Source organism: Arachis hypogaea, chromosome 17 (genome assembly GCF_003086295.3).
Source record: "Arachis hypogaea cultivar Tifrunner chromosome 17, arahy.Tifrunner.gnm2.J5K5, whole genome shotgun sequence".
NCBI lineage: Eukaryota > Viridiplantae > Streptophyta > Magnoliopsida > Fabales > Fabaceae > Arachis > Arachis hypogaea.
In genome coordinates, this window is record NC_092052.1 from 3,428,566 (window position 1) to 3,456,201 (window position 27,636).

At 36.2% G+C, this 27,636-nt stretch overlaps 3 protein-coding genes and 2 long non-coding RNA genes across 5 annotated transcripts; all 5 read right to left on the reverse strand.

Moving 5' to 3' along the window:
• Positions 1–4,861: 4,861 nt before the first annotated feature.
• Positions 4,862–6,285, reverse strand: LOC140181085 (uncharacterized). The gene is made up of 3 exons (XR_011875740.1): positions 6,022–6,285; positions 5,760–5,836; positions 4,862–5,020 (listed from the first exon to the last, which is right to left on the reverse strand). It is a non-coding gene; the product is annotated as an uncharacterized lncRNA (long non-coding RNA).
• Positions 6,286–6,418: 133 nt separating this feature from the next.
• Positions 6,419–7,415, reverse strand: LOC140180835 (uncharacterized). Its single transcript, XR_011874832.1, has 2 exons — positions 7,279–7,415; positions 6,419–6,888 (listed from the first exon to the last, which is right to left on the reverse strand). It is a non-coding gene; the product is annotated as an uncharacterized lncRNA (long non-coding RNA).
• Positions 7,416–9,068: 1,653 nt separating this feature from the next.
• Positions 9,069–11,236, reverse strand: LOC112765872 (uncharacterized). Its single transcript, XM_025811735.3, has one exon. The coding sequence runs from the start codon at positions 11,166–11,168 to the stop codon at positions 9,159–9,161; it is 2,010 nt and encodes a 669-aa protein (XP_025667520.1). The 5' UTR covers positions 11,169–11,236; the 3' UTR covers positions 9,069–9,158.
• An 8,490-nt stretch (positions 11,237–19,726) lies between these two features.
• On the reverse strand, positions 19,727–20,940 carry LOC112765873 (DNA-directed RNA polymerase III subunit RPC4-like). The gene is made up of 3 exons (XM_025811736.2): positions 20,830–20,940; positions 20,518–20,754; positions 19,727–20,299 (listed from the first exon to the last, which is right to left on the reverse strand). The coding sequence occupies exons 1-3, from the start codon at positions 20,938–20,940 to the stop codon at positions 20,087–20,089; spliced, it is 561 nt and encodes a 186-aa protein (XP_025667521.2). The 3' UTR covers positions 19,727–20,086.
• Positions 20,941–25,060: 4,120 nt separating this feature from the next.
• On the reverse strand, positions 25,061–27,294 carry LOC112765871 (uncharacterized). Its single transcript, XM_025811734.3, has one exon. It carries the CDS (start codon positions 27,218–27,220, stop codon positions 25,157–25,159), a length of 2,064 nt encoding a protein of 687 aa, XP_025667519.1. The 5' UTR covers positions 27,221–27,294; the 3' UTR covers positions 25,061–25,156.
• Between the last annotated feature and the right edge of the window lie 342 nt (positions 27,295–27,636).

Below are 27,636 nucleotides of genomic sequence, written 5' to 3' on the forward strand. Positions count from 1 at the left end.
CAATAGGTGACCTGCATCTTCTCCCATAAAGAGCCTCAAATGGTGCCATTTGAATGCTGGCTTGATAACTATTATTATAAGAGAACTCGATCAAAGGTAGATAGCTGTCCCAATTCCCACCAAAATCTAGAACACAACACCTTAACATGTCTTCCAATGTCTGGATCGTCTTCTCTGATTGTCCATCGGTTTGAGGGTGAAAAGCTGTGCTAAGATCCAAACGAGTTCCTAACGCTTTTTGAAAAGATTTTCAAAAATGAGAGGTAAACTGGGGCCCGCAATCTGAAATAATGGACACTGAAATTCCATGTAACTTAACTATCTCATCAACATAAAGTTGAGCATATCGAGCTGCACTGAAAGTTGTTTTTACCGGAAGAAAGTGAGCTGACTTTGTCATTCTATCCACAATTACCCAAATTGAATCAAAACCCTTAAAGCTACGAGGTAAACCTGTTACAAAATCCATCGTAATCCTTTTCCACTTCCATTCAGGTATCTCAATTTGTTGCAATAACCCAGCAGGTCTTTGATGTTCAGCTTTAACCTGTTGGCAAGTTAAGCAATGAGAAACAAAAACTCCTATGTCTTTCTTCATGCCTTCCCACCAAAATAATTGTTTCAAATCTCGATACATCTTATTAGAGCCCGGATGAACTGTGTATTTCGAATTGTGAGCCTCTTCCAAAATAGCTTTCTTCAAGTTGTGGTTATCTGGCACACATAAGCGTTGACCGCGACGCAATACATCTTGATCAAGAAAAAAGTCTGAGTTCCTCCCATTGCGAACATCTTCCATAAGCTTTCTTAGTTTCAGATCATCACTTTGTGCAACCTTGATCTGTTCTATCAGGGAAGATTGGGCTCGAACATGTGCTAAGAAAACTCCTGATTCTCCAAGATCAAATTGAATTCCACTAGCCTCCAATTGATGGACTTCTTCAACAATTGGTCTCCTTCCAAGAGTGATATGGGCCAAGCTACCCATAGATTTTCTACTGAGGGCATCTGCTACAACATTTGCCTTTCCAGGATGATACAAAATGGTACAATCATAATCTTTTAGCAACTCCATCCATCTCCGTTGCCTCAAATTTAAATCCTTCTGTTGAAATATATACTTCAAACTCTTGTGATCCGTATAGATTTCACAAGTCTCACCATAAAGGTAGTGTCTCCAAATCTTTAAAGCAAAGACGACCGCTGCCATTTCCAGGTCATGAGTTGGATAATTCTGCTCGTGCTTCTTGAGTTGTCGCGAGGCATAGGCAATGACGCGGCCATGCTGCATTAATACACAACCAAGTCCTATTCGAGATGCATCGCAAAAGACTGAGAATCCCCCGGACCCAGAAGGTAAAACAAGAACTGGTGCTGAAGTTAGACAAGACTTAAGTGTCTGAAAACTTCCCTCACAAGCTTCTGACCATTGAAACTTCACATTCTTCTGAGTTAACTTGGTTAATGGTGCCGAAATTCTCGAGAAGTCCTTGATGAATCGCCGATAGTAGCCGGCCAACCCTAGAAAGCTACGAATTTCTGTCACTGTAGTAGGCCTTGGCCACTTCTGAACGGCTTCAACCTTCTTTGGATCCACCATGATTCCATCTTTTGATACCACATGCCCCAAGAATGTCACTTGATCAAGCCAAAACTCACATTTAGAAAACTTAGCATAGAGCTTGTGATCCCTTAAGGTTTGTAACACAATCCTCAAATGATACTCATGCTCCGTAGCACTTTTCGAATACACCAAGATATCATCGATGAAGACGATAACAAAGCGATCTAAGAAATGTTTGAAGACTCGATTCATTAAGTCCATGAAAGCTGCAGGCGCATTCGTCAGACCAAAGGACATTACTAAGAACTCATAGTGCCCATAGCGAGTACGAAAAGCAGTTTTTGGAATGTCTTCCTCTTTTATCTTCAATTGATGGTACCCTGAACACAGGTCAATTTTTGAGAAACAGGTAGCTCCTTGAAGTTGATCAAACAGATCATCAATCCTGGGCAATGGATACTTGTTGCGAACAGTTATCTTATTGAGCTGACGATAATCCACACATAGTCGCATCGTTCCATCCTTCTTCTTTACGAATAGAACAGGAGCTCCCCACGGAGAAGTGCTAGGACGAATGAATCCTTTCTCTAGCATATCTTCCAATTGAACTTTTAATTCTCGTAACTCAGTTGGAGCCATACGATAGGGAAGAATGGACACAGGTTGGACTCCCGGAGCCAATTCTATGGAAAACTCAACTTCACGGTCAGGCGGCATCCCCGGTAGCTCATCAGGGAACACGTCAGGGAATTCTCTAACAATAGGAACCTGATCAAGACTAGGCACTTCGGCATCAACATCTCTAACAACTGCCAGAAATCCTTGGTTTCCCTTATCCATCAATTGCATAGCACTCATAGATGAGATGATGCTAGCTAAAGTGGGACAGTCATCACCCTTAAAAACAAAAGGTGAGATACCCGGTATGTCAAACTTCACAGTTTTGGAGTAACAGCCCACATCAACATGACAAGCTGCTAACCAATCCATGCCTAAGATGACATCAATATCTTCCATTGGTTCTAAAAGGATTAAATCAGCTAAGGTTTCAACGGTATTAATTCTAACAACACAAGACCGAAACACGACTCGAACCACTGTGGAAACTCCAAGTGGAGTGCCAACATGAAATGGGTGGGATAACAGTTCAGGTTGTTTATTGAAACGAGATGCAAGATGTGGAGATACATATGAATAATGAGAACCCGTATCAAATAACACTCGAGCATCTAAAGAACAAACTTGTAAAGTACCTGCCACCACAGCATTAGAAGCTTGAGCATCTTGACGTGTTAAAGCATACACACGTGTCTGACCTCTTCCTCTTTGGCTCCCTCCTCTGTTATAAGTCTGACCCCTACCACCAGCTCCTCTGCCACTAGGACCAGAAGAATTCCCAATAGACATAGCTGAAGATGATGGCATTGGTGTTGTAGGACGTGCAATACCTGGAGCAAAGCCTCCTTTAGGATTTGGACAATCCCTCCTAAGATGACCAGATTAACCACAACCAAAACATGCACCAGTAGCCTTGAAACATATACCGGAATGGTAACTCCCACACCGAAGACAATAGGGCTGAGCTGGCCTTGTCTGATTTGAACCCTGTGCACTAGATTGAGAGGTGCTCTTAACAAAAGGTCTGGGATTCGAAACACTCATGGGAGCAGATCCAGAAGAAGCAACCCCACCAAAAGATGCTTGAGGACGAGCTCGATACCCCGAATAACCTTGCTGATTAGTTTGACCATGATGAGACCGAAATCCTCCTAAACTAGATCAACCAGAAAATTGTCCCTTCATCTTGGACTTCTTACCAACATCCTTAAAAGCATTTCTCTCTGCTATCCCAACTTCAATTCCATAGGCAGAGTTTAGCACATCCTTAAAAGACATGCGTCCGACTTCAGGCATAAGAGTAGTGAACATAGGTTCTGCCAATCCACAAACGAAACGACGAACTTTCATCTCTTCTGAATTCACCAAGTACGGAGCACTCTTAGAAAGTCTAGTAAACTCCTTAGCATACTCAGTCACTGTCATATTCTCTTGCCTTAATCTTTCAAAGGCAATTGCATCTTCTGCTTGCTTGTTAGCTGGATAAAATCGAGCAAGAAACTCTTCAGTAAACTCTTCCCAAGAAGGAGGAGGAAGTCCAGCTGCTTCTTTGCTCTCAAGAAGAGACTCATACCAATATCTTGTTGAACCACGCAAGTTGTAGGATACTAACTCAACAGCCCATTCTTTGGTGCACTTGAGAGCTCGAATAGCTTTCTTTGCATCCTCTAGATATTGTTGTGGATCTTCATCCAATGAATCTCCATTGAAAGTGGACAAATTTAACTTCAAATACTTTTCAATTGGCGGCTCTTGATCCCCAAACAATTGATGAACCCTATGAGGCTGAGGATTTGGCGCATTAGGAAGTCTCGCTTCACCCCTATTTTGATTTGTTAGAACCTGTAACACCGCATTAAGAGTTTGATTCATTCCCCTCAATTCAGCTGCTAAGTCCGGTTGAGCCTCTCTTACTGCGGGGTTCTCTTGAACTCTCTCGCGGGGTATCTCCCCTTCGCGCCTATCAGCTATTCTTTGGCTCCTTGGCCTTTGTCGAAGCGCTCCAAGTGGCGGAGAAACTGCCCTATTGGATTCAGCAGTATCAGGAGCATTAATAGCTCCACCACGTCTTTTCTTAGGTGGCATCTTCCACTTATTGAGTAAATAAGCGATTGGATCACCAACGACATATGTATATGGAGTTTAAAGACAATAGGACAGACAGAAAGAATTATGAGACTAAAAGATTGAGGACGACTTCCTATAGGCCTCTAGTAACATCACACTTTGTGAAAATGGGCCGGCTTCCATTTGCACAATTGTGATCTTATTAAAGGACACTAGCTCCATATTACACAGGAAAACCTAAAGCTCTGATACCACTTTGTCATGACCCGAACCAAGCCATGACTGGCGCTCAAGGGACAAGTCCCTCAGCAAGTCAAACAACCAAATTTTCAGAAAAACGGACAGAATCTCCTCTGTTTCTAGGACCTTACCAACATAAATATTAACTCTCTGTATTGATAATAAACCTCCATTTCCAAGACAACAACAACAACATACTCCAAATTATATCCACAACCAAATATATCCAAAATACGCATCATATATATATATATATATATATATATATTCAAGTTGATAACTAGAGTATATAGTTAAAACCATAAGTCTTACATAACCAAATCATAATTACTACCTAAACAGTTCAAGATTCAAAATAACATAACCCACACGAGTATCCTGCCTGTGACATATGGAGCATTGACATAATCTAGATTTTGAGCAAAGGTTCCATTACATAATTACTTAGCCCTTGGAAAGAAGAAGGGCTCACCAAAATGACTAAGATCTACTGAGGGGCAGGTGGAATGGAACCTGGAATGACTCCTGTATCTGAAAAACATGGGAATATAATAGGGTGAGTTTTGCAACTCAGTGAGCAAACATTACATCTATAACCCACACGAGACAATACAGAGTTTACCTTGAAAATTATATTTCTTTTCAGAGATGAGAAATTCATATTAATTAATTATACAAACATTAGATAAATAGTTAAGTGGATGAACTGAAATGGGAGTTCTCATTCCAGAAGTCAAATCAAATCAAATATTACACACCTAGGACGGCTCCACCTCTAAGGGTAGCCCTTTCCTCTAGTGTGCCCGTACGGTATAACAGATCCAACGTATGGCCTACACGTTAGGCTAGCAACGCCCCTGCTAGCTGAGGTCTGAGCCAGATGCATCTAGGTTAACGTCATAACTGCCGTTAACTACGGTTTTTTAGTCAGAGTCTCCCAAACCAATCCAAACCAAATCACTTATAAAAATCTCTAGTGCTTATAACATACTACTAAATTCCATAGCAAATCAATATGTATAGGATTGCATACTAAAATTTAATTAAAATTTACATAAGGTCAAATAAGAAAACATTTATACTTTACAGAATATATAAATATCGTCTCGTGTGTATTTTTATAAAATTGTAAGTTTCATAAATCAATATTTATTTTCAAAAATTCAGAAATCACAATAATAAAATATTTTCAAACTCCAAAATTAATGATTCAACATAGATATTGATAATAATATATTTAAAAACAATTATAGATATAATATCCACTCACAACTTGATTCCAAAGAACCGGAAGCAACTCTGAGCGCGTCAACGAGCTACCAAATGATGTCCAATAATTCTACAACTCTAGAAATATGACAATAATAATATTTGTGAGCTACTAATGTTGTCAATTAACATAATCTTACTCACCTTGACAAAAGCCCCAAATTTTCTAACCCCTAATAACCCTAATTCGGATTTATATATACCCATAAATATAGAGATGACAAAAATTGGAGATATGGCTAATTATTGAGTCAAAGAGTTACCTTGAAGCCTCAATAATAACCAGAACTCAAAAGTTGAATACTTTCTTCACCAAGTAGGTTGAAGCTCCATGATTTAGGGTTGTGATAAAAGAAATTTGAATGAATAAAATAGAGAAGAGAAGGAGAAGGAATTAAGATGAAAGAAGTGGGTTTAATGATGATGTGTGTTTGCAAGAAGAAGAGATGAGAAGATGGGAGAGATGAATGAGAAAGAAGGGAAGAGGAGAAGAGGGTTTTAGGTTTTGTTGGAAGGAAATAAAAGAAAATGAAAGAAGGAAAGGGGGGAGGGGGGGGAGGGGGGGGGAGAAGGGGAGAAAATTTAAGTGGGGGCATGCGGCCCCCACGTGCTTTTCATCCTTTTTTTTTTTTTTTCCGTTATAACAATTGAGATGGTAACTATGAGAAAGATACAAAATTAAAAAAAAAAAATTTACAGTAGACTTCACAGCATAATCATTGCTTCAACACAAAAATAAATAAAAAAATGTTAGACATGATGAATATCGAGGCTGCCTGTTATTCTGTGAAATCATCTACTAAACAAGCTGAGGAGAAGAAAAATTAAAATACTAAGAAGATATGGTGAAAAAGAGCACCATTTGTTTTAAAAAATGAGATCATTCCTTGAAAGCCATATCCTTCTCCAAAGAAGCACTAGTATCATTGTTCTGTTTTATCAGTTGCTTCAACTCTTTTCTGCACACTACCTAGAGTTGAAATCGGCTTCTGCTTTTCTTTTTCAAGATTCTTAATGAATCTTCCAGCACGAAACAGATACTGTCCTTGACGTATAGCTAAATCCACCGCATATTCTGAGATCTTGGCAGCTATGGAGATAAAAATTTCAGCCATTTAAACAAAGGTAACCTGCCAAGAAAACCACAGGTCAATAGCATCAAAGCAAAGAAGATTCTGTTATGAAAACCAGAAGGCAAAAAGTGGAAAAAATCTCACAAGAAAATATTTATTGTTTATATAGTATTATGAAAGCTATTTCCACCATCGATTTCCTCATCTTTAAAATTTATCAAATTCCATCTTAATCAAATTCTTAAATACCAACTTCATCACTATAGATCTTACTTTTCCATTACTATTGAGATGGTAACTATGTGGAATTAAAAAAATAATAATAATAAAATGCTAAGACAGTAGAGTTCACAGCATAATCATTGCTTCAACAAAAAAAATAAACAAATATTAGACATGAAGAATATAGAGCTTAGTAAGAAAGAGATATGTGGAATTTAAACTCACGGTAATTAAGATGTTGCAGGCTCAAAGTGTGATTATTCCTCAATAATTTTGGTCACCAGAAAGTGAAAGATAGTGTGGATGAATTTGCTTAGTGATTAAACCAAAGCCATGCAAATTGGGTGGAAGGTAGACCCTGGAAACTTGGAAGTAAACGAATCAATCACTACGCTCTTTTGGTTCATAAAAGTAAGATCAAAAGCAAAAAGCTCCTTTAATTATTGAAGAGGTAGCATCCTTTATTCCTTTGTAATAAACTAAATAGAGTGACTTGACTTCATGAATTGACCCAGGTCCTTAGTGTTTACCAACCCTTAGTAACAAAAAAAAAATAGTCAAAACTTGTCTTATTTAACCTTTATTAATTGTTGCTAGAATTAATAAATACTAAATAAGAAAGTTTGGACTATTTTTTTAACTTCCTAACATTACCAATTTACAAAATTTAGTTCATAATAAATATGAATACAATATAGCAAAAACTTGTCTAATGCAACAATACTGGAATGGATTTTCTTTTATTTTCTCATCACCATTTCATTTGTAAAATTTATCTTCTACAATTGAGTTTTTCTTTTACACCAACTGTAAACAATCCTCTGTCACTTAAATTAATCACAGTTTAATCAACTTCTTAAATACCAACTTCATCATCCTCTTGTATACAAGCATTTTGCAAAACAATTAACAATTAACAAAGCCATAGTCTGTTCAACTAATAAATGCTTCACCACTCACTTAAACTATTAACAAAACTATAAATAGACAACATCTACATTCTGTATTGTGTCAAAAACAGAAAAGAAAAGAAAAGATAGAAAGAAAGCTAAACACCAATTCAGCTTACCAATAGGAGGCTTCACCCAAAGAGTCACACTAATCTGCGCAAATACAAAGGGGGAGACGTCAGAGATTGAAGATCACTTTCGGATAGTTGAATGAATGTGAGATTTTCTACCATGTCATCTATATCTGGAGTCACAATGACACGCCTTCTGATCTCCCCAATTGCGCAACAATGTTTTTCAGCAGTATTCATAACAGCAACATCTTGAGCAAATGTACAATTTGAACCAGGGGAAACCTGCAACCATTTTGGAATCAATTCAGTAACATTGTGTCACTGAGCATCTATATCACATGACTTTGGAATTCGACCATGCTTCGACTTTGTTTTCTTTACAAATTAGTTTTTCCGACGCCTTATCAAAGTACATTCAATACTTGAAAATTAAGAAAAAGAATTGAAAAACTAACACCAAGATTATATCGTGCAATTTATACAGGGAATGCAATACTTACATCATAAAAGAGTATCGCCAAGCTTCATCTTGATAGCACCACTCTTGTATACAAGCATTTTGCCCATGAAGCCAGGTGGTAGTTCATTCAACTTATAGGGCTTCACTTTTTTCATGGATCCTTTTAGAAGAGCTCTCACTGTCATCTTGGCCTCCAGAAGAAGCTGATCCTTTAATCGCTGGCAAAGCTGCTGGTAACTGGATCAAGAACATACTTGTCTCGGGGTTTTCCTCCTACCAACAATTCGCTCATCAGAAAACTACTATAATCATTAATAAATTCAATTTTATAAGTTTCAGTTCACTAACCAAAAGGCCAAGTTCCTTTGCTGGATTTGTTGAATCTTCATCGAGGAGTTCTATCAAAACAGTATGCATAGGTAAAGCCTCTTGATAGGCATAATTAAAAATTAAAATGCCAAGAACAAATATTTATTGTTTTCTTCAGCAGCTTAGAAAAACAGAAGAGTGTAGAGGAAATCAAAATAGTGATTGATAGGCATAATTAATCCAAATATTTATTACTGAATAACTGCTTATTTACACAGATTAATAAAACTCGAAGGTAATAAAAAAAAATGGTTAATCTAGCACGACTAATTTCTGATATTTGGGGCCGGAAATTGCAGCTTCCATTGAACTTTCGGGGGTGAGTTCACCGTCATTGTCCATGAACAACTTCATCATATTCTTAGAGAATCCACTCACGAGGGCCACTCCTTGCTGGGTGGCCGCCACCGGAGTGGCGCTCGAGTCCCTCAGATTCCAGAACACAATCTGAGGAACAGCAGAGCCATAACCTTTCTCACTATACTTCCTTGTAATTGCTTGGTAATCGGTCTCCCAAGGCGTCGCGGATGCTTGATCGAACTCCATGTCACTGAACACAAACACCCTCTTAATCATCTGATCTTCTTTCAATTTTCCATCCACAGCCACCTCCAAAATTCGATCAAATACTCTTTGGAAATCCGTGTTCATCCCAAACTCCATCTCCCTAATAAAGTTGGTCTTGGAATAAAGATTATTGCCTTCAATCAAATGAAGCTCAGGATTTGCACTGAATGTGATAACCTTCCCCTTCCATGGTTCCTCATTCAATTCAGACACCAACAACCCCAATGCAACACAAACATCCATGGGAGTCCCATCCATGCTTCCAGAAACATCACACACAGCCAAACAGTTCTTCAGTTTACCCTTCTTAAGCATGTCACTCACCATTCTGCTCCACTGAAGCTCTGCCACCTCATCATCTTCATATTCATCTGCATATTCATCTTCATATTCATCTGAATCTTCATATCGAAATGGACATCGATATCGCAAAGACTGTATGATCTCATGAGGAAGCAATGCGCCAGCGGCAATGGTAGTCTTCCCTGACTTCACGTCCGCAAGGTACTCCATGAACCTCTCTCCATCATGCTTCATGAACTTCTCCTTATAGAGCTTCATAGCCACAGAGGCCACTCTGTTGTATGGGATCGAATCCCAGCGTTTCTCACTCATGTAAACCTCTGGAAGTTCTAGAATCTTCCGAAGAGGGACAAGAACCTCCTTTCGTAACCGATCACGGATCCTGTAAGCATAATGCGCCTCCTCGATTCCTTCATACTCGGTGCGAGGGAAGATCCTCCTCGCAATGGATTCACATAGAAGCGTGGATCGGTCAAAGGAAGAGTCAAGAGAGGGACACCAGTTCGCAGCCAGACTGATAGCCGTTGATTTGCCGGAATTTAACAACTCCAGATCGTTCTTCAAACAGTTGGCAAAATGATCGGAGATGCTATCGTGGAGGAGCTGAAAATTTGCATCGTCGTTGTAACGATTAAGGAGCTTCTTGGCCATGGAAACCTTCTTTTGTTCCCTGAGAGAACGTGCAGTTTCCTTCTCCTTCTTCATCATCTCGTTCGTCAAATTCCGAAAGGGCTTCTTCATGCTCTCGTTGTTTCTGGCATTCCTCAAATTGCTTCTGGTTCCCCTTCCCCTCCTCCGCTGGAACTGTCGCCTTCGCCTTCCGCTCCCCAGGTAGAACGCGTTTGTTTCCCTCATCTTCTTGAACCTGTTCCTCTTTCTGGAGCCTTTTACGCTGAGCCACTGCGCCTTCTGATTCTTTCGCACATCGGAACCTTCTAGAATCCTGTATAGAACTTCCGGAAGGTCCTTGAAGTAACCGAATTCGGCGAAGGAAGGGACGTTGGCTGCGAGTGTCTTGGGATGGTTAGAGAAGAGCCATATGGCAGCAGTGTAGAAGCCTTCGCGATCGGACTTGCCGGTTCCGCGGACGCCTCGGAGGTTACAGACGAGTTTGAGTGTTGTGAGGGGGTTGTGGGCCCATGCCACGTCGAGCCTCTCTTGGAGGGAATCGGAGGGAGTGTCGGGAACAACGTGGAAGAAGAAGTCAAGGCATGGATTGCCGGTTGACAAGAATGTTGCGGACTGGTTCTCTGTCAAGCCCATTGGGGGTTTGGGGCTGTTAAATTTCGAGACCATTAGGTCAATGAAAGGTTCTGAGGCTGCGGTGGTGGTGGTGGCGGCGGTGGTTGGTTGTGGTTTTGAGAGTTCAGGTGGGCCCAGGAGAGTGGCCATGCCTATAAGCAAGAAATGCGAAAATGGATTTGATAGAAGAGAGAAGAAAAAGATGGATATTGGTGTGGGGAAGGGGAATGAAACGAAGGGAAGTAGTATATATAGTTGTGCTTCAGCTTGGGGAGCAAGCAATTTTAAGAACAAATGTGACGATACTGCCCCTACCAACTTAATTTTGCAGTTATTACGGAGAATGATATTCAACCGCCTTGGGTTACTGTTTGCTTTGTTTGGTTGGAAAGAAAGAAATAGAAAAGAAAGAAATAGAAAGGAAAAAAGAAAAAGGAAAGAAATTGAGTGAAATTTTATTTTTCTTAGATATGTTTGGATGAAAGGAAAATGAGAAGAAAGAAAATAGTATATAATATTATGAAAAGATAATTTTATCTTTAGATATTTTAAAATATATTAAAAAATAGAGAGTAATATTAAAATATTGATATAAAATACATTTTTTTTCTATTTTCCATCCATTGTTGGAGAAAAAAAATTTTCAATAGATCCCATCCAGTTTTTACACTATTCATTATTTTCCTTTGCCTTTTCCATTCAACCACTTCTAATTTCTTTTCAAACAGTAGACAAATAACTTAAAGGAAAGGAATATTATTTATAAAGACTAAAAATACATGTAATTTTTTTCTTTCTATATTTTGGTAGATATATTATCCTTATAAAATTTTTATTAAAAAAATTCAATCTACATTTCAAATATATATATGTTATCCTAAAATACACATAACCAAGTTAAATTTTCTTTAAATATATTATTTGATATGCATTTCAAAAAAAAATATATTATTATATCTTAGATATGAATTTTTTTATGATATTACTATTATTTTAATTGTCTTCTCTAATTATTAGCATTGAATATGATTTATTTAATTTATTTGCTGATTTAACATTTTATATCTTTTTAATATTTATTTTTATTGCTATTGTTCTTTCTTCCTTAATCAATCATATATCATCATCATAACTAATGATTCTGGTGTGATATCTCTTAATTTTAATATTACAAAATTTGCATAAAATTATATTTATTTATATCTCATCCTCATTGTTTTTATGTATGTATATTATTTTTTTAAGAATATCTTCAAATAAAAAAACTGAATCATATACTTAAAAACTAAATATAATACTTGTCTCAAAGCATTAAAGTTCTTCTATATATACCTACTATATACCATAACAGTTATTCAATACATTTTTATTATTTACTTTACTATTTTATTCTACACATTTTTTTTATTTGAATATTGAATATTATTCATCATGTCTGATCAAAAAAAAAAAAATACGAGTGTGATTAATGTAATAAAAAAATTTTAACTTCGAAAAATTTGCGCAGTCATAAGAGCAAGTCTCACAATCCAGTTACTTATAATCCAAGTAATTGTAGTATATGCAACAAATACTTCGACATTCCATCGTTGCTACAAGTTCATATGAAGGAAGAATATGGTTACTATACATTCTTGTGAATGTTAAGGTATTTGAAATAAGTCCATGAGTTATATTAAAGTTTAGAATGAAAATTAATATTTATTGTATTTTATTTATTGCTTTATTAAGAATTTTCTTTAAAAATTTAATTTGAGAATTGTTATCCTATTAGTTAGGATTTTAGGATTATTGTTTATCTTATATGGTTCTTATTATGTATGTAGGTATTTTTTTTTTTATTTATTAAATTTGCACAATTATATTTGATTAATAAAAAAATTAGACTTTAAATTCTAATATGTGTAAGTGTTTTTTTATTTTTATTAATATATGGTCAATATGAATTTTTACGGGTAATATCTTTGATTTTTTGAAGTGAAATTTTATTTATTGTGATATAGTAATTCTTTTTAATTATTTTTATTAACAATGCAAAATATTAATTAAAACTTTAAACATTTACCAAGTGTAAGGCTTGTATTGATTCACACTATTAAATAATTAACCTTGTATGTAGTATATACTTATAAAAATGTTAAGTATATATAAAAAAAATTAATCAGTAACTATGATATATTGGCATATATATATTTATTTTGTTTTACATATAGTTAATATATATTTTATACAAATGGTTAATTTTGTATAAAATATATATTACCATATTCATGGAAGTTATTAATTATTGTCTCTCCCACAACCCTTTTATTCACTTAGCCTGTTGAATAATAATAATAATAATAATAATAATAATAATAATAATAATAATAATAATAATAATAATAGTGAGACATAGGAGCATATTAATTATTTTTTTAATTAACTTTAAAAAAATTTTAATTTCAATAGTTGTAATAAATCATGAAATAGTTTTAGAAAACTAATCGCCGGAATATCAAGTACTACATATAAAAATTATTTGATATGATATATACATTAGTATTATTATTATCTTATATATGACACAATTTTCCTTTTTGAAACACCTAGCAATAGCATAACAAAAATCAGCTTTGTGTTGTATTTTTTGTTTCATTTCAACACAAACTAGTTGACCTAGCATAAAAATTTCGATACTATGTAATTTCTGTTGAAATTAAAAATTAACTAATTAGATAGATTAAAGCACATAAATAATTATATATCTATCATTTGAAAAGGTTTACCATTAAAAGTTTACCATTTTAATTAAATTTTTGTTTTTTTGAAAACTCATCGAGACAAACCTTTAACAACGTGCAAGAAGCAATGAACTAAACGTGGTAAAACTGGTAATGGTATGCTTTAATTGTTTTGACTAAGTTATTTTAAATACTTATTTAAATTTATATTGACCTATCGAGTATCAAACAATTTTAAAACTGTCATAATATTTTTTAGAGTTTAATTTTAATGTATTAATAATATAAAATATTTTACATATTCGTCATTTAATTAAATCTATTCTTTTAATCGATGATTCACGGAGTTAATATAAATAATAATTATATTTTGCTAACATAATAATATATAATTAAATGTATGTATAAAATTAATTTATAGATACAATGCATCAAAATTAAATTTTATTATCTTCTCTCACATATTTGAGTTTGATTCTTCTGAGTGAGATGATAATAAAAATTAGAGTGAATACCCCATCCGGCCCCTGACAATTATCTCGAAAGGACAACGAGGCCCTCAAGAAAAAAAAACACCCAATCCGGTCCCTGATAAATTTTTTTTGGGACAGATTAGCCCCTGTGCCAAAAAAAATAACATTTATTTTTTTTGGCACAAGGGCCTCGTTGTCCTTTCGAAGTAATTGTCAGGGGCCGGGTTGGGTTTATTTTTTTTGTCAGGGGCCGGATTGGATTTTTTTTTTGTCAGGGGCCTCGTTGTCTTTCGAGGTAATTGTCAGGGGCTAATTTGGGTTTTTCTCTAAAAATTATTGTAGCAACAAAGAGTAGTAGCTACGAGGGTGGAAGTGTTAGGACGATGCATGGCAAAATGATAAAGCCTTCGAAAATTAATCAAAGATCTTCCATGCTTTTCCTGCCAAAGCTTCAAGAATGATACATGGTGGTAAAATATATAGATTATGGAAACACTGCTAAGGAGACAATAAATTAGTATGTGTTGAATTTTGACTTCTAATAGCTACAAAATAATATGAAATTGAACACTACTCATAATAATGCACTCGCTATATAATTACTAAAGAGAAAAGAAAATAAAATAAAATAATAATAATAATATGAAAAAAAGATGTGAATGTAGTTGTTATTGTTGATGATGATTGAATTGAAATTCTACAAACGTTTATATAGTTGTTATATGCTATAATTTCAACGGATAGAAATAAAACTTTCCTATAATAACTCTTAGCCTTCCTTTTCTTTCTCTCTCCCTCACAATTCTCCACCTCGTTCACAATTTGAAATCTACGCAAATTTTGGACGATCAAAGAATCGTATTCGTATTCGGTTGCATCATTTGACAATGACTGCCTAACATGGAACAATATTGAGCAATTTCAAACAGTGTTGGAACTTGCTTCCTGACACCACTTTAGTCAACATGTCAGCGGAAATTTCATCCGTGTGTACTTTTATAAGAGAAATGTCACCTTTCTCCATATATAACATCACGCACGAAGTGATATCTAACATCAATATGCTTGGTACGAGCATGATGAACCTGATTTTTAGCCAAATGAATTGCACTTTGACTATTACAATTCAGATCTACGCAATCTTGCTTCAACTCCAAATCATCTAGAAGACCTCTTAGCCACAATGCTTCTTTCACCCCTTCTGCTACTGCCATGTACTCAGCTTCTGTAGTAGATAGTGTCACTGTAGCTTGTAACATCGATCGCCAACTAACTGGAGTACCTTGTATTTTATATACATAACCAGTCGTAGAACGTCTTCTATCTAGATCACCAGCATAATCAGAATCAACAAAGCCGCTGATTTGACATGATTTTCCACTAAAGCATAAACCTGTGTCAATGGTGCCCTTCAAGTATCTTAATATCCACTTGACTGCTTCATAGTGTGCCTTACCCGGGTTTGCCATGAACCTGCTAACAACACTTACTGCCTGTGAAATATCTGGGCGTGTACATACCATAGCATACATTAGGCTACCGACTGCACTAGCATAAGGTACATTTTCCATGTAAGCCTTGTCCTCTGCTGTTGTGGGAGATTGTTTACCAGAGAGCCTAAAATGTGGAGCCAACGGCGTTACCACCGATTTAGCATTTTTCATTTCAAATCTTTCAATGAAGCGCTCAATGTATCCTCTTTGGCTCAAGAACAATTTTTGGCTTGATCTCTCCCTTTTAATTTCCATGCCTAATATTTTTCGTGCAGCACCCAAGTCTTTTGTTTCAAATTCTTTACCAAGTTGAACCTTTAACATATTTATCTCTACCTTGCTCTTAGAGGCAATAAGCATGTCATCCACATACAATAGAAGATAGATATAATCACCTCCAGGAAACTTACAAATGTATACACAACAATCATAATTACTTCTGGAAAAACCTTGTTTTAACATAAAGGAGTCAAATCGCTTATACCATTGCCGAGGAGATTGTTTCAATCCATATAGCGATTTCCTCAAGCGACATACCTGACTTTCTTTACCCTCAACCTTGAAATCCTCAGGTTCATACATGTAGATTTCTTCCTCTAAGTCACCGTGCAAGAATACAGTCTTCACGTTTAGTTGTTCCAACTCAAGATCACCATGAGCGACAAGACTTAAAAGCACCCGTATGGAAGTGTGTTTCACCACTGGAGAAAATATCTCATTGTAATCAACACCTTCTTTCTGTGCAAATCCCTTTGCTACTAACCTAGCTTTGAATCTTGTACCATCTGACTTAGTAGGATCTTCTTTTCTTTTATACACCCACTTACAACCAATTGCAGTCTTTTCCACGGGCAATGGGACCACATCCCATGTCTTGTTCTTATGAAGAGATTGCATCTCTTCCTCCATAGCGACTAACCAACTCTCTCTATCTTTGTCTTTGATAGCATGTTTGAAGGTGACCGGCTCATCATCCTCCACTGAGAGTGCATAATCTACCAAGTTTAGCTGCCCATAATGTCTCAAAGGCTTATCTGACCCGAACTTCTGAACAAATTTATAATTCCTCTTTGGCCTAGTAGATGCCAAAGAATCCTGCTGCTGCTGTTGTAATGCATGTGCATTTTCTCGCTAAATTTTCTCATGATCAAGTTCATCCTCTGCGTCATCTCGAGTAGCATTAAGATGCTCCACCTGAATATTATTAGAGTCTATTTGTTGGTATTTAGACTCTATCTCCACCACTTGAGTATTTGAAGTTTTTCCAACATCACCATCATCTGGCACCATATCTTTAGACAAAGCTACCATAGATCGTTCATCAAAGGTAACATCCGTGCTAATTACAAACTTAGAATCATTTACACTCCAAAGGTGATAGCCTTGAACCCCTCTTGGATACCCCAAAAAGATTGCCTTCTTAGCTCTATCATCAAGCTTATTATCTTTGACATGATAATAGGCTGTGCATCCAAAGACTCTGAGTTTTTCATAATCTGCATGTTCCCCTGACCATACCTTATAAGGTGTGTCTCCATCTAGAGGAGAATGTGGGGATCGATTCACTATGTAGCAAGCTGTAGCAACCGATTCTGCCCACCATTCTCTGCCTAACCCGGAATTAGAGCGCATACACCTTGCCTTCTCAAGTAGCATACGATTCAGTCGTTCGGCGACTCCATTCTGTTGTGGTGTTTCTCTAACGTTCCAGTGTCTTGTAATGCCTTCTCGGTCACAGAACTCCTTGAAAGCCCCATCCGTGTACTCTGTGCCATTATCAGATCGTAGAGTTTTCAGCTTCCTACCTGTTCGGTTTTCAACCATTGCTTTCCATCGCTTAAAAGTATCGAATACCTCATTCTTATGTTTGAGGAAGTAAATCCAAACATACCTGGAATAATCATCAACAAAAGTAACAAAATACCTGGAACCACCCTTGGAAGTAACTTTAGCCGGGCCCCAAACATCAGTATGCATGTAGTCTAACAACCCTCTGCTTTTATGCTTGCTTGTAGAAAATTTCACCCTATGTGCCTTTCCATACACACAATGCTCACAAAATTTCATTTGTGGTTTCTTCATATTCTTCAGCAAACCTTGTCCACAAAGCAATGATAGACCTTTCTCTGACATATGTCCAAGCCGCATGTGCCATATTCTCGTGCAATCTGTTTGATCTCTACTTCCACCGATTCCAACTGCTAACTCACCTATAACCGTTGTCCCCAAAAGAGAATAAAGATTACCGTGACGAACTCCTTTCATCACTACCAAAGAACCACGAACAACTTTCAGTACCCCATTTTCTGCAACTATTTTGCAACCATTTTTCTCCAACAAACCTATGGAGATCAGATTTTTCCGCAAGTCTGGAATATGTCTCACATCCTTTAAGGTTCTTACGACACCATCATGCATCTTGATTCTTACAGTACCCAACCCCACAGTTTTACAAGCATGATCATTGCCCATTAAAACTGTGCCACCATTTATGCTTTCATAGGTAGTAAACCACTTCCTATTTGGACACATATGGTGAGAGGCTCCTGAATCAAGAATCCACTTATCGAAGATTTCATAAGATTGTTCTGTCACAGAGTAACAATCTTCCTCATCATTTGAGACGTAGCTTGCTTCTTGCTTTTCTTTTGGGTTGTCGTTGTTTTGTTTCTTGAAAGTTATCTTCTTATTTGGACAATTTGCTTTGAAATGTCCAGTTTCACCACATTTAAAGCATGTTCTCTCTGCGTGAGGTCTAGATTTTGGCCTAGACTTTCCACGCTTATTACCTTTTCCTCTTTCATTAGTCCTTCCTCTAGCTGCGAACAATCCTTGTGCTTGATCATTATACTCTCTTCCATTTGAAGATGACATTACACTTGTAGCAACTTTACGTAGATCATCCGCTAAAAGTGATACCCTCGTCTTATCCATGGTCAGAGTGTCACCCACCAGCATCAATGTCTGCACCAGATTTTCATAGGACTTCGGTAATGAAAGTACAATGAGTGCTTGGTCTTTATCATCAACCTTCACATCTATATCCTTTAAGTTTGATATGATCCTGTCAAACTTATTGATATATTCTCGGATTGAGGTGCCTTCCTCCATCTTGCATGTATACAATTTGGATTTTAATTAGATCCTGTTAGTTAGAGTTTTCGTCATGAAGTTACTCTCTAACTAACCAAACGCCTGCTGCAGTTGCTTCTTCATTTACCAAAAAAGCAACATCCCTCTCAAGGCATAAGATTATTGCAGCCCGTGCCTCAAGATCTAATTCTTCCCAATCCTCATCTTTCATTCCTTCCGACTTTTTCTCTTTTCCCGCTAGTGCCTTGTGTAACTTTTGTGATATAAGTAGATTTTTCATCTACATCCTCCAATAGGAAAAATCATTTTTTCCATTGAACTTCTCGATTTTATATTTGCCTACTTTGACATTACTACTAGTAGAAGCCATTATATTCAAAATTGAATTTTACCACTCAAATAATGAATAATATAACGTTGGCTCTTGATACCAATTGTTGAGTCTGCAGCGGAATTTTGACTTCTAATAGCTACAAAGTAATATGAAATTGAACACTACTCACAATAATGCACTCGCTGTATAATTACTAAAGAGAAAAGGAAATAAAATAAAATAATAATAATAATAATATGAAAAGAAGATGTAAATGTAGTTGTTATTGTTGATGATTATTGAATTGAAATTCTACAAACGTTTATATAGTGGTTATATGCTATAATTTCAACGGATAAAAATAAAACTTTCCTATTATAACTCTTAGCCTTCCTTTTCTTTCTCTCTCCCTCACAGTATGATATGTATAAAATGAAGCATACCGTATGTTCATGTTCTCATATGTTGTAAAGAATAGCGTATTATATATTTCCATATATATTCCTTGTTTATTTTTTAACTTCCTAACATTACCAATTTACAAAATTTAGTTAATAATAAATATGAATACAATATAGCAAAAACTTGTCTAATGCAACAATACTGGAATGGATTTTCTTTTATTTTCTCATCACCATTTCATTTGTAAAATTTATCTTCTACAATTGAGTTTTTCTTTTACACCAACTGTAAACAATCCTCTGTCACTTAAATTAATCACAGTTTAATCAACTTCTTAAATACCAACTTCATCATCCTCTTGTATACAAGCATTTTGCAAAACAATTAACAATTAACAAAGCCATAGTCTGTTCAACTAATAAATGCTTCACCACTCGCTTAAACAATTAACAAAACTATAAATAGACAACATCTACATTCTGTATCGAGTCAAAAACAGAAAAGAAAAGAAAAGATAGAAAGAAAGCTAAACACCAATTCAGTTTACCAATAGGAGGCTTCACCCAAAGAGTCACACTAATCTGCGCAAATACAAAGAGGGAGACGTCAGAGATTGAAGATCACTTTCGGATAGTCGAATGAATGTGAGATTTTCTACCATGTCATCTATATCTGGAGTCACAATGACACGCCTTCTGATCTCCCCAATTGCGCAACAATGTTTTTGAGCAGTATTCATAACAGCAACATCTTGAACAAATGTACAATTTGAACCGGGGGAAACCTGCAACCATTTTGGAATCAATTCAGTAACATTGTGTCACTGAGCATCTATATCACATGACTTTGGAATTCGACCATGCTTCGACTTTGTTTTCTTTACAAATTAGTTTTTCCGACGCCTTATCAAAGTACATTCAATACTTGAAAATTAAGAAAAAGAATTGAAAAACTAACACCAAGATTATATCGTGTAATTTATATAGGGAATGCAATACTTACATCATAAAGAGTATCGCCAAGGTTCAGCTTGATAGCACCACTCTTGTATACAAGCATTTTGCCCATGAAGCCAGGTGGTAGTTCATTCAACTTACAAGGATTCACTTTTTTCACGGATCCTTGAGGTTTAGAAGAGCTCTCACTGTCAACTTGGCCTCCAGAAGAAGCTGATCCTTTAATCGCTGGCAAAGCTGCTGGTAAATGGATCAAGAACATACTTGTCTCCGGGTTTTCCTCCTACCAACAATTTGCTCATCAGAAAACTACTATAATCATTAATAAATTCAATTTTATAGGTTTCAGTTCACTAACCAAAAGGCCAAGTTCCTTTGCTGGATTTGTTGAATCTTCATCGAAGGTTCTGGATTCTGCAGCCTCCCCAAATTCCTCTTCATCAAGGAGTTCTATCAAAACAATATGCATAGGTAAAGCATCTTGATAGGCATAATTAAAAATTAAAATGCCAAGAACAAATATTTATTGTTTTCTTCAGCCAAACAGACTTGGTGTTATCTGCATTTTGTTATATATATTATTATTATCCTTCAAGACAAATTTTAGCAAGTTGTTTTATTGAATCCCTACTACTATTCTCCTTGGCAATATGATTTGCTGAACCACATTTGAAGCAACCACAACCCAAAGTCATAAATTATGGCATTGAGATTACAAAGGAGAAGATAAAGTTGCAGAACACTGCCGTAATGCTACCACAAACTGAACTATATAAAACGTATTCCTACATGTCGTGACATATTTATCATTTACGATTTACCTTTGCCCTTCTAGTTCCTCCTATACTGCGACCACAATTTTTTTACACTTTGACTCAAAATCCACATGTATTCTTTAATCAAAAATCAAGCATTATCCATCTATTATGGGGGCAAATAAAAGTAAAAGGATTAGGGAAAATAGTTTTCTAATCATCCCAAACTGTGCTTTTTTAGTATATATAGTTGATAATGAAAGTTTAAATGCATAATTGGAAAAAAAAAAAAGAACCCTACAACTCGATAATACATCGAAGAGGCCAATTAAAATTAAACTAAGGATGACTCGTTAAGAAAAGAAAACAGGTAAACAAATTTTTCTTTTTTGAAGAAATAAGATGCAAGATCCTTTTATATAACAACCTCCAGATCTGAAATTTTGAATGTACCAAATCAAAATGCAATTTTATTTGATAGTCTATATATTTGTCCTCCAAATTCACATACGCAAGGATGGTCATAATTTACATATATAATTAAATAAGAATGGTCATAACTCATAGCCATACATGGCATGGAAGAATGGTCATAATTTACATATATAGTTAAATAAGATTCATCTCTAGAATTTAAATAAAAGTTATTTGGTTTTCAATTTTCATGTTTACAAAAATGGTTGATTAGTATTCAATTTTCATACCTTTAATCCACGCGATGTACCAAATATTTGAATTGTGATGAGATAATTTGACCAACAGATGAATCTTGGCTTGCTTTCATATCGTCACAGCTGAAACATTTCTGTTTTGGAAGTGAAATCAAGTCTAAGAAATTGAGGTAAAATTGAAAATTATGACCTTTGAGAATAACTCAGAATTTTGATAACCCTATCTTATATTGCACTAAATTGTTATTAATGGATAAAATTAGTAAGCTAATCTTTTCTTTCAAAGGAACCATGGAGACAACCCAATGAAAAAAATTGCCTTCAACCTGTTTTTTCTAAAATCAAACACATATTTTACTCCAATGCGAAGTTAAGATTGCCTTCTTTAAACTTATAGCATTATTGGCTGATTGAATTTCTATATAGCAATGCAACTAAAAATGATCACCTATTTTCTAGATATGTATAAAGAGAGCAATAAAAGGGGTATAATTTGCATCCAGGCCATGGCAAAGAAGAATACGATGGCAAATATTCAAAGGGTAGAAGGAATTTTTGATTAAAGAAAGTGGTATAATTATATCATATTATAAGTGCTATAAGTTTAATAGAAAGTTGTAATGTTTGTTGATAGTATTTTCCAAAGTCTCCGTCCATCTACAAAAAGATTTTATTTTCTTAGCATAATAACATCTTTAGCTATTGATTTTTACCTGATGAAGGTCATCTATTAGGTTCATAGAAAAGTTTTTCTGTGATTTTGGGTCATCTTTAGCTACTTCAACTCCAATATAACATCTTTCTTTATAATCTCCTACTTAACCCACCAAGAACATAACAACAAAACATATCAAGAACTGAAACAACAACAATAATACTAACAAAACATAGTCCAAGAAGGGCAAAACACCAAGAAAGACTGATGCTTACATGTTGATCGCATGCACACAATAATGCACACAAAAAATGCTTTCAAGCTTATTGTCAATTAAATGGAAACTACCAGTGTCGGTTTTTGAAAATTTGTAAGGGAAAGTACTTATTTACCAATCACAGTGTTAAACAAATAAGAATAAAAAATTGTTCAAGTGAAATTAGTAGTGTCCAGTAAGGATTTTCAACTGAAAATCACTACATATAAGACAAATCATTCATCCAAAAACATGCAGCTATTATATGTTTAGTACGCAGCTAGAATCTCCAACACTTAATAATATTTTTTTAATTAATTACATATTTAAGTGTCGATTCAATCCCACAGTTCAAATTCGCAGGGTAGCGATTATTATAATTCAATTACACTTTCATTTTTCCATAAATCTAAAGAGGTATACCTGTGAGAATATATCTTGCAAACTCCTATATATTGAATTGAAGCCCATGATCAACAGGTAATATCTGCAATGTTCATGTGATAAAAGGGGGTTAAACACAATGAAAAGGAGGATCGTTTTAATATCAAATACACAATTATGTGAACATGCAATTACAAATAGAGATACACAAACAAATAAGCGATCAGAATCCCAAACAGTTGCAAGATTACAATTCACAAATTATTCAAATTATCCATTTGCAAAATTCACTCCTAAACTCTAGAAGAATCTCTGTCACCCAAGAAAGACCATGCAGACAGAAATCGCAGAACGACAAGAATCCCCCCTAAATTGAAAAGTTCTTTTATCTTTTAATTGAAAATGTTAAAAGTACTTTCTTTCCATCGATAAGTAGGACACATCCGGAACCTATTGATCACAATTATAAGAAAGCTGAGTTAACATTCTAGAAATCATAGCTTAAATCAAAATGTGACTTTCCAATATTCGAGAGCAAGCCAAAGCAGATTTTCGAGCACTAGACAACGTTGAAAATGACACATTATGTAAACAATATGGTTAGCAGATTTTCTTGTTTCATTCGATGGCTCATTAAGAGAAAGATTAAAGGCTTCTTGAAAGAAATAAAATTTAACAGAAATTTCTATGTGGATTTAACTTGCGATGATATTATAAAATTCATGGATAGAAGAACTGGACTGTCAAATTCATGTAATATCTGAGTGAAATGAGGATCACTTAATGGACTCTAAATATGTATAACTTGAAAAATTAACAGATTGTCATATGTAATATAATATATAAAGCATAGTATGACAAACTTATTAATGAAAACAGAATAAGAAGCTTGAAATTAACAAATTTCCTTCTTTTTGTTTTTTCATTTTTAGTTTAATAAGTTAAAATATAGCAGTATATTCTGACATGCTATGATCTTGTAACATGCAGCATATTGTAGTCATGTTTTGCAACATATTGGCGCTACTTGCTTTGTTTATGTTCGATAAAAACTCTGAATTTGTCAAATTTGTCAGAAAGTGGAAGTCTTAAATATTAATACATGATATGTTGTGATAGAAAAATTAATATACACCTCATAGGCTTATATAAAACCATTTTGACCTTTGTCAAAAACCTTAAAATCAAACATTTTCACAAGAGCAAATAAGTTCTGAAACAAAAAGTCATCAACTATTATATCTAATTCAAACAGGAGTAATCCCATTTCCAACTTCTAATTATTCAAACAAGTGATTTCTTTTTGTCAAAGCAAATGCTGCCAAAATAAATCTGCATACTTCATCAGATTAAGCTATGTGTCATGAAATGGACAAAACCCAAGTCAGCCTCCAGCTAAGATCTTTCAAATCCAAGATAAGTATTGAAACATACATAAACAAGATAATTAACTATTGAAAGAGATAGATAATCTTGTAAAATCATACTAACATTTCTCTTAAAATTGAAGGGTTTTCCTTCTCAAGAATCAAAACATACAGTTTTTTGTGAGATAAAAATACCTACTGTTGGAGTGTTAAGCATGGAGAAAAGTCTGAAGCTTACGAGTTGGTAATGGCCATCATAAAGCGTCTTAAGGTTTAGCATATAATAAAGAGATGATTCATCACATCAGTTGCAACAGCTGTTGGAGTATCAACCTGATCATGCTTGGTGGTGTTTATATAATCAAGGCACCCTGTTCTTCTGTGAAGTCATCTACTAAACAAGCTGTGGAGAAGAAAAACTAAAATGCCAAGAACAAATATTTATTGTTTTCTTCAGCAGCTTAGAAAAACAGAAGAGTGTAGAGGTAATCAAAATAGTGATTGATAGGCATAATTAATCCAAATATTTATTACTGAATAACTGCTTATTTACACAGATTAAGAAAACTCGAAGGTAATAAAAAAAAATAAAAATGGTTAATCTAGCACGACTAATTTCTGATATTTGGGGCCGGAAATTGCAGCTTCCATTGAACTTTCGGGGGAGATTTCACCGTCATTGTTCATGAACAACTTCATCAGATTCTTAGAGAATCCACTCACGAGGGCCACTCCTTGCTGGGTGGCCGCCACTGGAGTGGCCCTCGAGTCCCTCAGATTCCAGAACACAATCTGAGGAACAGCAGAGCCATAACCTTTCTCACTATACTTCCTTGTAATTGCTTGGTAATCGGTCTCCCAAGGCGTCGCGGATGCTTGATCGAACTCCATGTCACTGAACACAAACACCCTCTTAATCATCTGATCTTCTTTCAAATTTCCATCCACAGCCACCTCCAAAATTCGATCAAATACTCTTTGGAAATCCGTGTTCATCCCCCACTTCATCTCCCTAATAAAGCTGGTCTTGGAATAAAGACTATCGCCTTCAATCAAATGAAGCTCAGGATCTGCACTGAATGTGATAACCTTCCCCTTCCATGGTTCCTCGTTCAATTCAGACACCAACAACCCCAATGCAACACAAACATCCATGGGAGTCCCATGCATGCTTCCAGAAACATCACACACAGCCAAACAGTTCTTCAGTTTACCCTTCTTAAGCATGTCACTCACCATTCTGCTCCACTGAAGCTCTGCCACCTCATCACCAGCTTCATATTCATCTGCATATTCATCTTCATCTTCATCTGAATTTTCATATCGATATGGACATCGATATTGCAAAGACTGTATGATCTCATGAGGAAGCAATGCGCCGGCGGCAATGGTAGTCTTCCCTGACTTCACGTCCACAAGGTACTGCAAGAACCTCTCTTTATCATGCTTCAAGAACTTCTCCTTATAGAGCTTCATAGCCACAGAGGCCACTCTGTTGTATGGGATCGAATCCCAGCGTTTCTCACTCATGTAAACCTCTGGAAGTTCTAGAATCTTCCGAAGAGGGACAAGAACCTCCTTTCGTAACCGATCACGGATCCTGTAAGCATAATGCGCCTCCTCGATTCCTTCATACTCGGTGCGAGGGAACATCCTCCTCGCAATGGATTCACATAGAAGCGTGGATCGGTCAAAGGAAGAGTCAAGAGAGGGACACCACTTCGCAGCCAGACTGATATCCGTTGATTTGCCGGAATTTAACAACTCCAGATCGTTCTTCAAACAGTTGGCAAAATGATCGGAGATGCTATCGTGGAGGAGCTGAAAATTTGCATCGTCGTTGTAAAGGTTAAGGAGCTTCTTTGCCATGGAAACCTTCTTTTGTTCCCTGAGAGAACGTGCAGTTTCTTTCTCCTTCTTCATCATCTCGTTCGGAGAATTCTCAAAGGGCTTCAATCCTACTAAGAAATCACCAAACGTCTTCTTCTTCATGCTCTCCTCCTTGTTTCTGGCATTCCTCAAATTCCTTCCGGTTCCCCTTCCCCTCCTCAGCTGGAACGCTCCCCTTCCTCTTCCCCGTCCCCACCTTGTTTCCCTCATCTTCATCAACCTGTTCCTCTTTCTGGAGCCTTTTACGCTGAGCCACTGCGCCTTCTGATCCTTTCGCACATCGGAACCTTCTAGAATCCTGTAGAGAACTTCCGGAAGGTCCTTGAAGTAACCGAATTCGGCGAAGGAAGGGACGTTGGCTGCGAGTGTCTTGGGGTGGTTAGAGAAGAGCCACATGGCAGCAGTGTAGAAGCCTTCGCGATCGGACTTGCCGGTTCCGCGGACGCCTCGGAGGTTACAGACGAGTTTGAGTGTGGTGAGGGGGTTGTGGGCCCATGCCACGTCGAGCCTCTCTCGGAGGGAGTCGGAGGGAGTGTCGGGAACGACGTGGAAGAAGAAGTCAAGGCATGGGTTGCCGGTTGACAAAAATGTAGCGGACTGGTTCTCTGTCAAGCCCATTGGGGGTTTGGGATTGTTAAATTTCGAGACCATTAGGTCAATGAATGGTTCTGAGACTGCGGTGGTGGTGGTGGTGGTGGTGGCGGCGGCGGCCACGGCGACGGGGGTTGGTTGTGGTTTTGAGAGTTCAGGTGGGCCCAGGAGAGTGGCCATGCTGATAAGCAAGAAATGCGAAGATGGATTTGATAGAAGAGAAAAGAGAAAAATGGATATTGGTGTGGGAATTGGGAAATGAGAATGAAAGGAAGGGAAGTATATATAGTTGTGTTTCAGCTTGGGGAGCAAGAAATTTTAAGAACAAATGTGACGATACTGCCCCTACCAACTTAATTTTGCAGTTATTACGGAGAATCATATTCAACCGTTGCCTTGGGTTACTTGTTTAGTGTTTACTCATTCCTATATAATCTTACCCCTTTTTTTTTTTAAATTTGTTGTTTTAATTAAATTAATTTAGCCCAAGCTTTATTTGTGTATTTAATTAAAATTTATCTTACAGTTGGCATTTTTATACTAAACAAAATAAGATAAAAAGACACATTTGTATGCTTAAGGATAAAAAGTTATTT